The 14,739-nt window shown below is 35.9% G+C and overlaps 2 protein-coding genes and 1 long non-coding RNA gene across 3 annotated transcripts in view; all 3 read right to left on the bottom strand.

Annotated features, from left to right (window-relative positions):
• The window catches only part of LOC131926933 (mucin-17), a 48,247-nt gene extending 41,858 nt beyond the window's left edge, over positions 1-6,389 (bottom strand). Inside the window, exons 1-14 of the mRNA XM_059282536.1 lie at positions 6,219-6,389; positions 6,047-6,092; positions 5,507-5,557; positions 5,128-5,243; positions 4,780-4,873; positions 3,675-4,588; positions 3,503-3,548; positions 2,964-3,014; positions 2,585-2,700; positions 2,159-2,252; positions 1,216-1,967; positions 1,044-1,089; positions 504-554; positions 125-240 (exon numbers count right to left, since the gene is read on the bottom strand). Of these exons, the coding sequence (XP_059138519.1) occupies positions 125-240; positions 504-554; positions 1,044-1,089; positions 1,216-1,967; positions 2,159-2,252; positions 2,585-2,700; positions 2,964-3,014; positions 3,503-3,548; positions 3,675-4,588; positions 4,780-4,873; positions 5,128-5,243; positions 5,507-5,557; positions 6,047-6,092; positions 6,219-6,389 (2,664 nt within the window). The remainder of the gene's footprint in view (positions 1-124; positions 241-503; positions 555-1,043; positions 1,090-1,215; positions 1,968-2,158; positions 2,253-2,584; positions 2,701-2,963; positions 3,015-3,502; positions 3,549-3,674; positions 4,589-4,779; positions 4,874-5,127; positions 5,244-5,506; positions 5,558-6,046; positions 6,093-6,218) is intronic.
• A 1,380-nt stretch (positions 6,390-7,769) lies between these two features.
• Positions 7,770-8,717, bottom strand: LOC131926935 (uncharacterized). Its single transcript, XR_009383581.1, has 3 exons — positions 8,681-8,717; positions 8,141-8,191; positions 7,770-7,874 (listed from the first exon to the last, which is right to left on the bottom strand). It is a non-coding gene; the product is annotated as an uncharacterized LOC131926935 (long non-coding RNA).
• A 118-nt stretch (positions 8,718-8,835) lies between these two features.
• On the bottom strand, positions 8,836-14,643 carry LOC131926941 (sialidase-like; the record flags this gene model as incomplete). Its single annotated transcript, XM_059282552.1, has 11 exons — positions 8,836-9,854; positions 10,046-10,139; positions 10,400-10,515; positions 10,779-10,829; positions 11,319-11,364; positions 11,491-11,972; positions 12,164-12,257; positions 12,532-12,647; positions 12,911-12,961; positions 13,452-13,484; positions 14,550-14,643. Coding segments are annotated over 11 exons (2,196 nt in total), but the record flags the coding sequence as incomplete, so codon positions are not given.
• Between the last annotated feature and the right edge of the window lie 96 nt (positions 14,644-14,739).

Here is a 14,739-nt window from a genome sequence, read left to right as displayed (position 1 = left end):
ATATATATATATATATATATATATATATATATATATATATATATATATATATATATTCAATTTTAAGGTTCTTTAGTACATGCCTCAACAGCTTTCATGAAAACAAAATAAATAAACTACTTGCCTTGAATACATATGCTGAAGTGCCTGAAGGAACATCTACTGGGTTATCAGTTACTGGGAAAACAACTACATAGGTAGTAGAATCCACTTTGTAGACTTCTGAACCAGGTGTATTGTCTGTTGATTGAAGGTAAACATAGAAAATATTTACAGAGATGAAGATACTAATAATCATGTATAGAAATGAAGAAAATAATAACTTAAATGATATTTTATTGGAAAAAATAATTTGAGAATAAGTGGTTCTCTATTGGTAGATATTTCAAGATTTTCCAAATAAACATACCAAAGCCCAATTCGAACACATTTTAAAAATCTCAAAACATCTAGAAGTTAAAGTACAGAGTTAAGGAAACCACATCAGTAAAACTGAATGTTACCTGCAAAAGTTTGCACTTCTTGTGGAGGTGCAGCACCAGTTGGTGTTGAACCTATGTGGTGAAAAAAGAAATAAGGTCAACTTCATTGTATAAACCAATTGAAAAGAGAACCATAAGGTCATGTTGTCTTTACTATCAGTGTCAAAATAATATTGATGTTTTCTTTTAGATCTGCCAACTCACCTATAGATTTACCCATAGAATCTGTAATAATTAATCTAATGCTACTGGTGCAAGCAATGTGTGATATTGACATTGCTTTGCAAAGAAATATTAAATAACATACTATCAATGACAGATTTGACTTTTCTAAAAATATAAATTTCTACTGATCCAAGATTTTATTGAGTCAAAGATGCTTCGCAGACCACAAGAAGGAATTAAAGTCTAAAGCATTTCTACAGATCTCTACCCATTGACCACATTATGACATATAATTACAATTAAAATACGTGCATTTTAAAACACAAAGTTTTTATTAAATAAATTTGCAAGAAAAAAATAAAAATAAATGCAGATAATATATTAGAGAGGCCTTACTTGTGGGGAATTCAACAGCATATTTTCCAGGCTCATCAATTACAGGCTGCAAAATAAATGGTGTGATAAAATTGTTTGTATGTAGAGGTGTTTTAAAAAACACTAGATGGAGGTAAATTAAAAATTAATTAAGACAAAAACTTCAACTTGTGTTATATCAGAGAATAGCTACCTTATCAATTGGTTCTGAAACAAGAACAGATCCTGCTGTTGGTTCTTTAACATCAACTGAAACCACAGTGGAATCACTATTGTCATCTCTAACCACAACTAAGCGGTCATTGGGAGATGCATCACTTGGATAACTTGGACTAATGGTTGGGAGATTGCTCTGTGGAACCATTACTTGAGAGCAAGGTGTACTTGGTGATTCTGGTGTGCTTGGTGATCCTGGTGTGCTTGGTGATCCTGGTGTGCTTGGTGATCCAGGTGTGCTTGGTGATCCAGGTGTGCTTGGTGATCCTGGTGTGCTTGGTGATCCTGGTGTGCTTGGTGATCCTGGTGTGCTTGGTGATCCTGGTGTGCTTGGTGATCCAGGTGTGCTTGGTGATCCAGGTGTGCTTGGTGATCCTGGTGTGCTTGGTGATCCTGGTGTGCTTGGTGATCCAGGTGTGCTTGGTGATCCTGGTGTGCTTGGTGATCCAGGTGTGCTTGGTGATCCAGGTGTGCTTGGTGATCCTGGTGTGCTTGGTGATCCAGGTGTGCTTGGTGATCCTGGTGTGCTTGGTGATCCTGGTGTGCTTGGTGATCCTGGTGTGCTTGGTGATCCAGGTGTGCTTGGAGATCCAGGTGTGCTTGGTGATCCTGGTGTGCTTGGTGATCCTGGTGTGCTTGGTGATCCAGGTGTGCTTGGTGATCCTGGTGTGCTTGGTGATCCAGGTGTGCTTGGTGATCCAGGTGTGCTTGGTGATCCAGGTGTTACTTCTTGAAAAGAAACAAGTTTGTTGAGGTAGAAAATAAAAAAATCATTGATTTAATGTTTAATGTTTTATTACCTTATTTATAATTTCTCCACACCTTCCTTACCACAGTTTCCAAAAATATAGAATTTCTTTTATGAAATTACTGTATAGCACAACCATATATTATTTCTGCAGATAATTTTAAAACAATACCTTCACATTTGACTACTTCAATAGTTGTATCTTTGTCTGTTATGGCATAAATAGGTCCATCTGTCTGTTTAGTTTCATCTACTAGTTCTGGTTTCTGCAAAAACAAAGTATGAAACCCATGATTTTAACAAACTTTTCACAAAAAGTACCAACTTTTTACCTGTAAGGTTGTAAACATACATACATACATATGCATATATATATATATATATGTATATATATATATATATATATATATATATATATATATATATATATATATATATATATATATATATATATATATATATATATATATATATATATATATATATATATATATATATATATATATATATATATATATATATATATATATTCAATTTTAAGGTTCTTTAGTACATGCCTCAACAGCTTTCATGAAAACAAAATAAATAAACTACTTGCCTTGAATACATATGCTGAAGTGCCTGAAGGAACATCTACTGGGTTATCAGTTACTGGGAAAACAACTACATAGGTAGTAGAATCCACTTTGTAGACTTCTGAACCAGGTGTATTGTCTGTTGATTGAAGGTAAACATAGAAAATATTTACAGAGATGAAGATACTAATAATCATGTATAGAAATGAAGAAAATAATAACTTAAATGATATTTTATTGGAAAAAATAATTTGAGAATAAGTGGTTCTCTATTGGTAGATATTTCAAGATTTTCCAAATAAACATACCAAAGCCCAATTCGAACACATTTTAAAAATCTCAAAACATCTAGAAGTTAAAGTACAGAGTTAAGGAAACCACATCAGTAAAACTGAATGTTACCTGCAAAAGTTTGCACTTCTTGTGGAGGTGCAGCACCAGTTGGTGTTGAACCTATGTGGTGAAAAAAGAAATAAGGTCAACTTCATTGTATAAACCAATTGAAAAGAGAACCATAAGGTCATGTTGTCTTTACTATCAGTGTCAAAATAATATTGATGTTTTCTTTTAGATCTGCCAACTCACCTATAGATTTACCCATAGAATCTGTAATAATTAATCTAATGCTACTGGTGCAAGCAATGTGTGATATTGACATTGCTTTGCAAAGAAATATTAAATAACATACTATCAATGACAGATTTGACTTTTCTAAAAATATAAATTTCTACTGATCCAAGATTTTATTGAGTCAAAGATGCTTCGCAGACCACAAGAAGGAATTAAAGTCTAAAGCATTTCTACAGATCTCTACCCATTGACCACATTATGACATATAATTACAATTAAAATACGTGCATTTTAAAACACAAAGTTTTTATTAAATAAATTTGCAAGAAAAAAATAAAATAAATGCAGATAATATATTAGAGAGGCCTTACTTGTGGGGAATTCAACAGCATATTTTCCAGGCTCATCAATTACAGGCTGCAAAATAAATGGTGTGATAAAATTGTTTGTATGTAGAGGTGTTTTAAAAAACACTAGATGGAGGTAAATTAAAAATTAATTAAGACAAAAACTTCAACTTGTGTTATATCAGAGAATAGCTACCTTATCAATTGGTTCTGAAACAAGAACAGATCCTGCTGTTGGTTCTTTAACATCAACTGAAACCACAGTGGAATCACTATTGTCATCTCTAACCACAACTAAGCGGTCATTGGGAGATGCATCACTTGGATAACTTGGACTAATGGTTGGGAGATTGCTCTGTGGAACCATTACTTGAGCGCAAGGTGTACTTGGTGATTCTGGTGTGCTTGGTGATCCTGGTGTGCTTGGTGATCCTGGTGTGCTTGGTGATCCAGGTGTGCTTGGTGATCCAGGTGTGCTTGGTGATCCTGGTGTGCTTGGTGATCCTGGTGTGCTTGGTGATCCTGGTGTGCTTGGTGATCCTGGTGTGCTTGGTGATCCAGGTGTGCTTGGTGATCCAGGTGTGCTTGGTGATCCTGGTGTGCTTGGTGATCCTGGTGTGCTTGGTGATCCAGGTGTGCTTGGTGATCCTGGTGTGCTTGGTGATCCAGGTGTGCTTGGTGATCCAGGTGTGCTTGGTGATCCTGGTGTGCTTGGTGATCCAGGTGTGCTTGGTGATCCAGGTGTGCTTGGTGATCCTGGTGTGCTTGGTGATCCTGGTGTGCTTGGTGATCCAGGTGTGCTTGGTGATCCTGGTGTGCTTGGTGATCCAGGTGTGCTTGGTGATCCAGGTGTGCTTGGTGATCCTGGTGTGCTTGGTGATCCAGGTGTGCTTGGTGATCCTGGTGTGCTTGGTGATCCTGGTGTGCTTGGTGATCCTGGTGTGCTTGGTGATCCAGGTGTGCTTGGAGATCCAGGTGTGCTTGGTGATCCTGGTGTGCTTGGTGATCCTGGTGTGCTTGGTGATCCAGGTGTGCTTGGTGATCCTGGTGTGCTTGGTGATCCAGGTGTGCTTGGTGATCCAGGTGTGCTTGGTGATCCAGGTGTTACTTCTTGAAAAGAAACAAGTTTGTTGAGGTAGAAAATAAAAAAATCATTGATTTAATGTTTAATGTTTTATTACCTTATTTATAATTTCTCCACACCTTCCTTACCACAGTTTCCAAAAATATAGAATTTCTTTTATGAAATTACTGTATAGCACAAACATATATTATTTCTGCAGATAATTTTAAAACAATACCTTCACATTTGACTACTTCAATAGTTGTATCTTTGTCTGTTATGGCATAAATAGGTCCATCTGTCTGTTTAGTTTCATCTACTAGTTCTGGTTTCTGCAAAAACAAAGTATGAAACCCATGATTTTAACAAACTTTTCACAAAAAGTACCAACTTTTTACCTGTAAGGTTGTAAACATACATACATACATATGCATATATATATATATATATATATATATATATATATATATATATATATATATATATATATATATATATATATATATATATATATATATTCAATTTTAAGGTTCTTTAGTACATGCCTCAACAGCTTTCATGAAAACAAAATAAATAAACTACTTGCCTTGAATACATATGCTGAAGTGCCTGAAGGAACATCTACTGGGTTATCAGTTACTGGGAAAACAACTACATAGGTAGTAGAATCCACTTTGTAGACTTCTGAACCAGGTGTATTGTCTGTTGATTGAAGGTAAACATAGAAAATATTTACAGAGATGAAGATACTAATAATCATGTATAGAAATGAAGAAAATAATAACTTAAATGATATTTTATTGGAAAAAATAATTTGAGAATAAGTGGTTCTCTATTGGTAGATATTTCAAGATTTTCCAAATAAACATACCAAAGCCCAATTCGAACACATTTTAAAAATCTCAAAACATCTAGAAGTTAAAGTACAGAGTTAAGGAAACCACATCAGTAAAACTGAATGTTACCTGCAAAAGTTTGCACTTCTTGTGGAGGTGCAGCACCAGTTGGTGTTGAACCTATGTGGTGAAAAAAGAAATAAGGTCAACTTCATTGTATAAACCAATTGAAAAGAGAACCATAAGGTCATGTTGTCTTTACTATCAGTGTCAAAATAATATTGATGTTTTCTTTTAGATCTGCCAACTCACCTATAGATTTACCCATAGAATCTGTAATAATTAATCTAATGCTACTGGTGCAAGCAATGTGTGATATTGACATTGCTTTGCAAAGAAATATTAAATAACATACTATCAATGACAGATTTGACTTTTCTAAAAATATAAATTTCTACTGATCCAAGATTTTATTGAGTCAAAGATGCTTCGCAGACCACAAGAAGGAATTAAAGTCTAAAGCATTTCTACAGATCTCTACCCATTGACCACATTATGACATATAATTACAATTAAAATACGTGCATTTTAAAACACAAAGTTTTTATTAAATAAATTTGCAAGAAAAAAATAAAAATAAATGCAGATAATATATTAGAGAGGCCTTACTTGTGGGGAATTCAACAGCATATTTTCCAGGCTCATCAATTACAGGCTGCAAAATAAATGGTGTGATAAAATTGTTTGTATGTAGAGGTGTTTTAAAAAACACTAGATGGAGGTAAATTAAAAATTAATTAAGACAAAAACTTCAACTTGTGTTATATCAGAGAATAGCTACCTTATCAATTGGTTCTGAAACAAGAACAGATCCTGCTGTTGGTTCTTTAACATCAACTGAAACCACAGTGGAATCACTATTGTCATCTCTAACCACAACTAAGCGGTCATTGGGAGATGCATCACTTGGATAACTTGGACTAATGGTTGGGAGATTGCTCTGTGGAACCATTACTTGAGCGCAAGGTGTACTTGGTGATTCTGGTGTGCTTGGTGATCCTGGTGTGCTTGGTGATCCTGGTGTGCTTGGTGATCCAGGTGTGCTTGGTGATCCAGGTGTGCTTGGTGATCCTGGTGTGCTTGGTGATCCTGGTGTGCTTGGTGATCCTGGTGTGCTTGGTGATCCAGGTGTGCTTGGTGATCCAGGTGTGCTTGGTGATCCTGGTGTGCTTGGTGATCCTGGTGTGCTTGGTGATCCAGGTGTGCTTGGTGATCCTGGTGTGCTTGGTGATCCAGGTGTGCTTGGTGATCCAGGTGTGCTTGGTGATCCTGGTGTGCTTGGTGATCCAGGTGTGCTTGGTGATCCTGGTGTGCTTGGTGATCCTGGTGTGCTTGGTGATCCTGGTGTGCTTGGTGATCCAGGTGTGCTTGGAGATCCAGGTGTGCTTGGTGATCCTGGTGTGCTTGGTGATCCTGGTGTGCTTGGTGATCCAGGTGTGCTTGGTGATCCTGGTGTGCTTGGTGATCCAGGTGTGCTTGGTGATCCAGGTGTGCTTGGTGATCCAGGTGTGCTTGGTGATCCAGGTGTGCTTGGTGATCCTGGTGTGCTTGGTGATCCAGGTGTGCTTGGTGATCCTGGTGTGCTTGGTGATCCTGGTGTGCTTGGTGATCCTGGTGTGCTTGGTGATCGGTGTGCTTGGAGATCCAGGTGTGCTTGGTGATCCTGGTGTGCTTGGTGATCCTGGTGTGCTTGGTGATCCAGGTGTGCTTGGTGATCCTGGTGTGCTTGGTGATCCAGGTGTGCTTGGTGATCCAGGTGTGCTTGGTGATCCAGGTGTTACTTCTTGAAAAGAAACAAGTTTGTTGAGGTAGAAAATAAAAAAATCATTGATTTAATGTTTAATGTTTTATTACCTTATTTATAATTTCTCCACACCTTCCTTACCACAGTTTCCAAAAATATAGAATTTCTTTTATGAAATTACTGTATAGCACAAACATATATTATTTCTGCAGATAATTTTAAAACAATACCTTCACATTTGACTACTTCAATAGTTGTATCTTTGTCTGTTATGGCATAAATAGGTCCATCTGTCTGTTTAGTTTCATCTACTAGTTCTGGTTTCTGCAAAAACAAAGTATGAAACCCATGATTTTAACAAACTTTTCACAAAAAGTACCAACTTTTTACCTGTAAGGTTGTAAACATACATACATACATATGCATATATATATATATATATATATATATATATATATATATATATATATATATATATATATATATATATATATATATATATATATATATATTCAATTTTAAGGTTCTTTAGTACATGCCTCAACAGCTTTCATGAAAACAAAATAAATAAACTACTTGCCTATACATATGCTGAAGTGCCTGAAGGAACATCTACTGGGTTATCAGTTACTGGGAAAACAACTACATAGGTAGTAGAATCCACTTTGTAGACTTCTGAACCAGGTGTATTGTCTGTTGATTGAAGGTAAACATAGAAAATATTTACAGAGATGAAGATACTAATAATCATGTATAGAAATGAAGAAAATAATAACTTAAATGATATTTTATTGGAAAAAATAATTTGAGAATAAGTGGTTCTCTATTGGTAGATATTTCAAGATTTTCCAAATAAACATACCAAAGCCCAATTCGAACACATTTTAAAAATCTCAAAACATCTAGAAGTTAAAGTACAGAGTTAAGGAAACCACCACATCAGTAAAACTGAATGTTACCTGCAAAAGTTTGCACTTCTTGTGGAGGTGCAGCACCAGTTGGTGTTGAACCTATGTGGTGAAAAAAGAAATAAGGTCAACTTCATTGTATAAACCAATTGAAAAGAGAACCATAAGGTCATGTTGTCTTTACTATCAGTGTCAAAATAATATTGATGTTTTCTTTTAGATCTGCCAACTCACCTATAGATTTACCCATAGAATCTGTAATAATTAATCTAATGCTACTGGTGCAAGCAATGTGTGATATTGACACTGCTTTGCAAAGAAATATTAAATAACATACTATCAATGACAGATTTGACTTTTCTAAAAATATAAATTTCTACTGATCCAAGATTTTATTGAGTCAAAGATGCTTCGCAGACCACAAGAAGGAATTAAAGTCTAAAGCATTTCTACAGATCTCTACCCATTGACCACATTATGACATATAATTACAATTAAAATACGTGCATTTTAAAACACAAAGTTTTTATTAAATAAATTTGCAAGAAAAAAATAAAAATAAATGCAGATAATATATTAGAGAGGCCTTACTTGTGGGGAATTCAACAGCATATTTTCCAGGCTCATCTTACAGGCTGCAAAATAAATGGTGTGATAAAATTGTTTGTATGTAGAGGTGTTTTAAAAAACACTAGATGGAGGTAAATTAAAAATTAATTAAGACAAAAACTTCAACTTGTGTTATATCAGAGAATAGCTACCTTATCAATTGGTTCTGAAACAAGAACAGATCCTGCTGTTGGTTCTTTAACATCAACTGAAACCACAGTGGAATCACTATTGTCATCTCTAACCACAACTAAGCGGTCATTGGGAGATGCATCACTTGGATAACTTGGACTAATGGTTGGGAGATTGCTCTGTGGAACCATTACTTGAGCGCAAGGTGTACTTGGTGATTCTGGTGTGCTTGGTGATCCTGGTGTGCTTGGTGATCCTGGTGTGCTTGGTGATCCAGGTGTGCTTGGTGATCCAGGTGTGCTTGGTGATCCTGGTGTGCTTGGTGATCCTGGTGTGCTTGGTGATCCTGGTGTGCTTGGTGATCCAGGTGTGCTTGGTGATCCAGGTGTGCTTGGTGATCCTGGTGTGCTTGGTGATCCTGGTGTGCTTGGTGATCCAGGTGTGCTTGGTGATCCTGGTGTGCTTGGTGATCCAGGTGTGCTTGGTGATCCAGGTGTGCTTGGTGATCCTGGTGTGCTTGGTGATCCAGGTGTGCTTGGTGATCCTGGTGTGCTTGGTGATCCTGGTGTGCTTGGTGATCCTGGTGTGCTTGGTGATCCAGGTGTGCTTGGAGATCCAGGTGTGCTTGGTGATCCTGGTGTGCTTGGTGATCCTGGTGTGCTTGGTGATCCAGGTGTGCTTGGTGATCCTGGTGTGCTTGGTGATCCAGGTGTGCTTGGTGATCCAGGTGTGCTTGGTGATCCAGGTGTGCTTGGTGATCCAGGTGTGCTTGGTGATCCTGGTGTGCTTGGTGATCCAGGTGTGCTTGGTGATCCTGGTGTGCTTGGTGATCCTGGTGTGCTTGGTGATCCTGGTGTGCTTGGTGATCCAGGTGTGCTTGGAGATCCAGGTGTGCTTGGTGATCCTGGTGTGCTTGGTGATCCTGGTGTGCTTGGTGATCCAGGTGTGCTTGGTGATCCTGGTGTGCTTGGTGATCCAGGTGTGCTTGGTGATCCAGGTGTGCTTGGTGATCCAGGTGTTACTTCTTGAAAAGAAACAAGTTTGTTGAGGTAGAAAATAAAAAAATCATTGATTTAATGTTTAATGTTTTATTACCTTATTTATAATTTCTCCACACCTTCCTTACCACAGTTTCCAAAAATATAGAATTTCTTTTATGAAATTACTGTATAGCACAAACATATATTATTTCTGCAGATAATTTTAAAACAATACCTTCACATTTGACTACTTCAATAGTTGTATCTTTGTCTGTTATGGCATAAATAGGTCCATCTGTCTGTTTAGTTTCATCTACTAGTTCTGGTTTCTGCAAAAACAAAGTATGAAACCCATGATTTTAACAAACTTTTCACAAAAAGTACCAACTTTTTACCTGTAAGGTTGTAAACATACATACATACATATGCATATATATATATATATATATATATATATATATATATATATATATATATATATATATATATATATATATATATATATATATATATATATATATTCAATTTTAAGGTTCTTTAGTACATGCCTCAACAGCTTTCATGAAAACAAAATAAATAAACTACTTGCCTTGAATACATATGCTGAAGTGCCTGAAGGAACATCTACTGGGTTATCAGTTACTGGGAAAACAACTACATAGGTAGTAGAATCCACTTTGTAGACTTCTGAACCAGGTGTATTGTCTGTTGATTGAAGGTAAACATAGAAAATATTTACAGAGATGAAGATACTAATAATCATGTATAGAAATGAAGAAAATAATAACTTAAATGATATTTTATTGGAAAAAATAATTTGAGAATAAGTGGTTCTCTATTGGTAGATATTTCAAGATTTTCCAAATAAACATACCAAAGCCCAATTCGAACACATTTTAAAAATCTCAAAACATCTAGAAGTTAAAGTACAGAGTTAAGGAAACCACATCAGTAAAACTGAATGTTACCTGCAAAAGTTTGCACTTCTTGTGGAGGTGCAGCACCAGTTGGTGTTGAACCTATGTGGTGAAAAAAGAAATAAGGTCAACTTCATTGTATAAACCAATTGAAAAGAGAACCATAAGGTCATGTTGTCTTTACTATCAGTGTCAAAATAATATTGATGTTTTCTTTTAGATCTGCCAACTCACCTATAGATTTACCCATAGAATCTGTAATAATTAATCTAATGCTACTGGTGCAAGCAATGTGTGATATTGACACTGCTTTGCAAAGAAATATTAAATAACATACTATCAATGACAGATTTGACTTTTCTAAAAATATAAATTTCTACTGATCCAAGATTTTATTGAGTCAAAGATGCTTCGCAGACCACAAGAAGGAATTAAAGTCTAAAGCATTTCTACAGATCTCTACCCATTGACCACATTATGACATATAATTACAATTAAAATACGTGCATTTTAAAACACAAAGTTTTTATTAAATAAATTTGCAAGAAAAAAATAAAAATAAATGCAGATAATATATTAGAGAGGCCTTACTTGTGGGGAATTCAACAGCATATTTTCCAGGCTCATCAATTACAGGCTGCAAAATAAATGGTGTGATAAAATTGTTTGTATGTAGAGGTGTTTTAAAAAACACTAGATGGAGGTAAATTAAAAATTAATTAAGACAAAAACTTCAACTTGTGTTATATCAGAGAATAGCTACCTTATCAATTGGTTCTGAAACAAGAACAGATCCTGCTGTTGGTTCTTTAACATCAACTGAAACCACAGTGGAATCACTATTGTCATCTCTAACAACAACTAAGCGGTCATTGGGAGATGCATCACTTGGATAACTTGGACTAATGGTTGGGAGATTGCTCTGTGGAACCATTACTTGAGAGCAAGGTGTACTTGGTGATTCTGGTGTGCTTGGTGATCCTGGTGTGCTTGGTGATCCTGGTGTGCTTGGTGATCCAGGTGTGCTTGGTGATCCAGGTGTGCTTGGTGATCCTGGTGTGCTTGGTGATCCTGGTGTGCTTGGTGATCCAGGTGTGCTTGGAGATCCAGGTGTGCTTGGTGATCCTGGTGTGCTTGGTGATCCTGGTGTGCTTGGTGATCCAGGTGTGCTTGGTGATCCTGGTGTGCTTGGTGATCCAGGTGTGCTTGGTGATCCAGGTGTGCTTGGTGATCCAGGTGTTACTTCTTGAAAAGAAACAAGTTTGTTGAGGTAGAAAATAAAAAAATCATTGATTTAATGTTTAATGTTTTATTACCTTATTTATAATTTCTCCACACCTTCCTTACCACAGTTTCCAAAAATATAGAATTTCTTTTATGAAATTACTGTATAGCACAAACATATATTATTTCTGCAGATAATTTTAAAACAATACCTTCACATTTGACTACTTCAATAGTTGTATCTTTGTCTGTTATGGCATAAATAGGTCCATCTGTCTGTTTAGTTTCATCTACTAGTTCTGGTTTCTGCAAAAACAAAGTATGAAACCCATGATTTTAACAAACTTTTCACAAAAAGTACCAACTTTTTACCTGTAAGGTTGTAAACATACATACATACATATGCATATATATATATATATATATATATATATATATATATATATATATATATATATATATATATATATATATATATATATATATATATATATATATATATATATATATATTCAATTTTAAGGTTCTTTAGTACATGCCTCAACAGCTTTCATGAAAACAAAATAAATAAACTACTTGCCTTGAATACATATGCTGAAGTGCCTGAAGGAACATCTACTGGGTTATCAGTTACTGGGAAAACAACTACATAGGTAGTAGAATCCACTTTGTAGACTTCTGAACCAGGTGTATTGTCTGTTGATTGAAGGTAAACATAGAAAATATTTACAGAGATGAAGATACTAATAATCATGTATAGAAATGAAGAAAATAATAACTTAAATGATATTTTATTGGAAAAAATAATTTGAGAATAAGTGGTTCTCTATTGGTAGATATTTCAAGATTTTCCAAATAAACATACCAAAGCCCAATTCGAACACATTTTAAAAATCTCAAAACATCTAGAAGTTAAAGTACAGAGTTAAGGAAACCACATCAGTAAAACTGAATGTTACCTGCAAAAGTTTGCACTTCTTGTGGAGGTGCAGCACCAGTTGGTGTTGAACCTATGTGGTGAAAAAAGAAATAAGGTCAACTTCATTGTATAAACCAATTGAAAAGAGAACCATAAGGTCATGTTGTCTTTACTATCAGTGTCAAAATAATATTGATGTTTTCTTTTAGATCTGCCAACTCACCTATAGATTTTACCCATAGAATCTGTAATAATTAATCTATTGCTACTGGTGCAAGCAATGTGTGATATTGACACTGCTTTGCAAAGAAATATTAAATAACATACTATCAATGACAGATTTGACTTTTCTAAAAATATAAATTTCTACTGATCCAAGATTTTATTGAGTCAAAGATGCTTCGCAGACCACAAGAAGGAATTAAAGTCTAAAGCATTTCTACAGATCTCTACCCATTGACCACATTATGACATATAATTACAATTAAAATACGTGCATTTTAAAACACAAAGTTTTTATTAAATAATTTGCAAGAAAAAAAATAAAAATAAATGCAGATAATATATTAGAGAGGCCTTACTTGTGGGGAAATTCAAACAGCATATTTTCCAGGCTCATCAATTACAGGCTGCAAAATAAATGGTGTGATAAAAATGTTTGTATGTAGAGGTGTTTTTAAAAAACACTAGATGGAGGTAAATTAAAAATTAATTTAAGACAAAAACTTCAACTTGTGTTATATCAGAGAATAGCTACCTTATCAATTGGTTCTGAAACAAGAACAGATCCTGCTGTTGGTTCTTTAACATCAACTGAAACCACAGTGGAATCACTATTGTCATCTCTAACAACAACTAAGCGGTCATTGGGAGATGCATCACTTGGATACCTTGGACTAATGGTTGGGAGATTGCTCTGTGGAACCATTACTTGAGAGCAAGGTGTACTTGGTGATTCTGGTGTGCTTGGTGATCCTGGTGTGCTTGGTGATCCTGGTGTGCTTGGTGATCCAGGTGTGCTTGGTGATCCAGGTGTGCTTGGTGATCCTGGTGTGCTTGGTGATCCTGGTGTGCTTGGTGATCCTGGTGTGCTTGGTGATCCTGGTGTGCTTGGTGATCCAGGTGTGCTTGGTGATCCAGGTGTGCTTGGTGATCCTGTGTGCTTGGTGATCCTGGTGTGCTTGGTGATCCAGGTGTGCTTGGTGATCCAGGTGTGCTTGGTGATCCAGGTGTGCTTGGTGATCCTGGGTGTGCTTGGTGATCCAGGTGTGCTTGGTGATCCTGGTGTGCTTGGTGATCCTGGTGTGCTTGGTGATCCTGTGTGCTTGGTGATCCAGGTGTGCTTGGAGATCCAGGTGTGCTTGGTGATCCTGGTGTGCTTGGTGATCCTGGTGTGCTTGGTGATCCAGGTGTGCTTGGTGATCCTGGTGTGCTTGGTGATCCAGGTGTGCTTGGTGATCCAGGTGTGCTTGGTGATCCAGGTGTTACTTCTTGAAAAGAAACAAGTTTGTTGAGGTAGAAAATAAAAAATCATTGATTTAATGTTAATGTTTTATTACCTTATTTATAATTTCTCCACACCTTCCTTACCACAGTTTCCAAAAATATAGATTTTCTTTTATGAAATTACTGTATAGCACAAACATATATTATTTCTGCAGATAATTTTAAAACAATACCTTCACATTTGACTACTTCAATAGTTGTATCTTTGTCTGTTATGGCATAAATAGGTCCATCTGTCTGTTTAGTTTCATCTACTAGTTCTGGTTTCTGCAAAAACAAAGTATGAAACCCATGATTTTAACAAACTTTTCACAAAAAGTACCAACTTTTTACCTGTAAGGTTGTAAACATACATACATACAT

The sequence above is a fragment of the Physella acuta genome, unplaced genomic scaffold (assembly GCF_028476545.2).
Source record: "Physella acuta isolate Inbredline_101_S28 unplaced genomic scaffold, ASM2847654v3 ptg001352l, whole genome shotgun sequence".
NCBI classification, from domain to species: Eukaryota; Metazoa; Mollusca; class Gastropoda; family Physidae; genus Physella; species Physella acuta.
The sequence above is the reverse complement of the archived record's forward strand: the minus strand, read 5'-3'. Positions and strand labels throughout refer to the sequence as shown.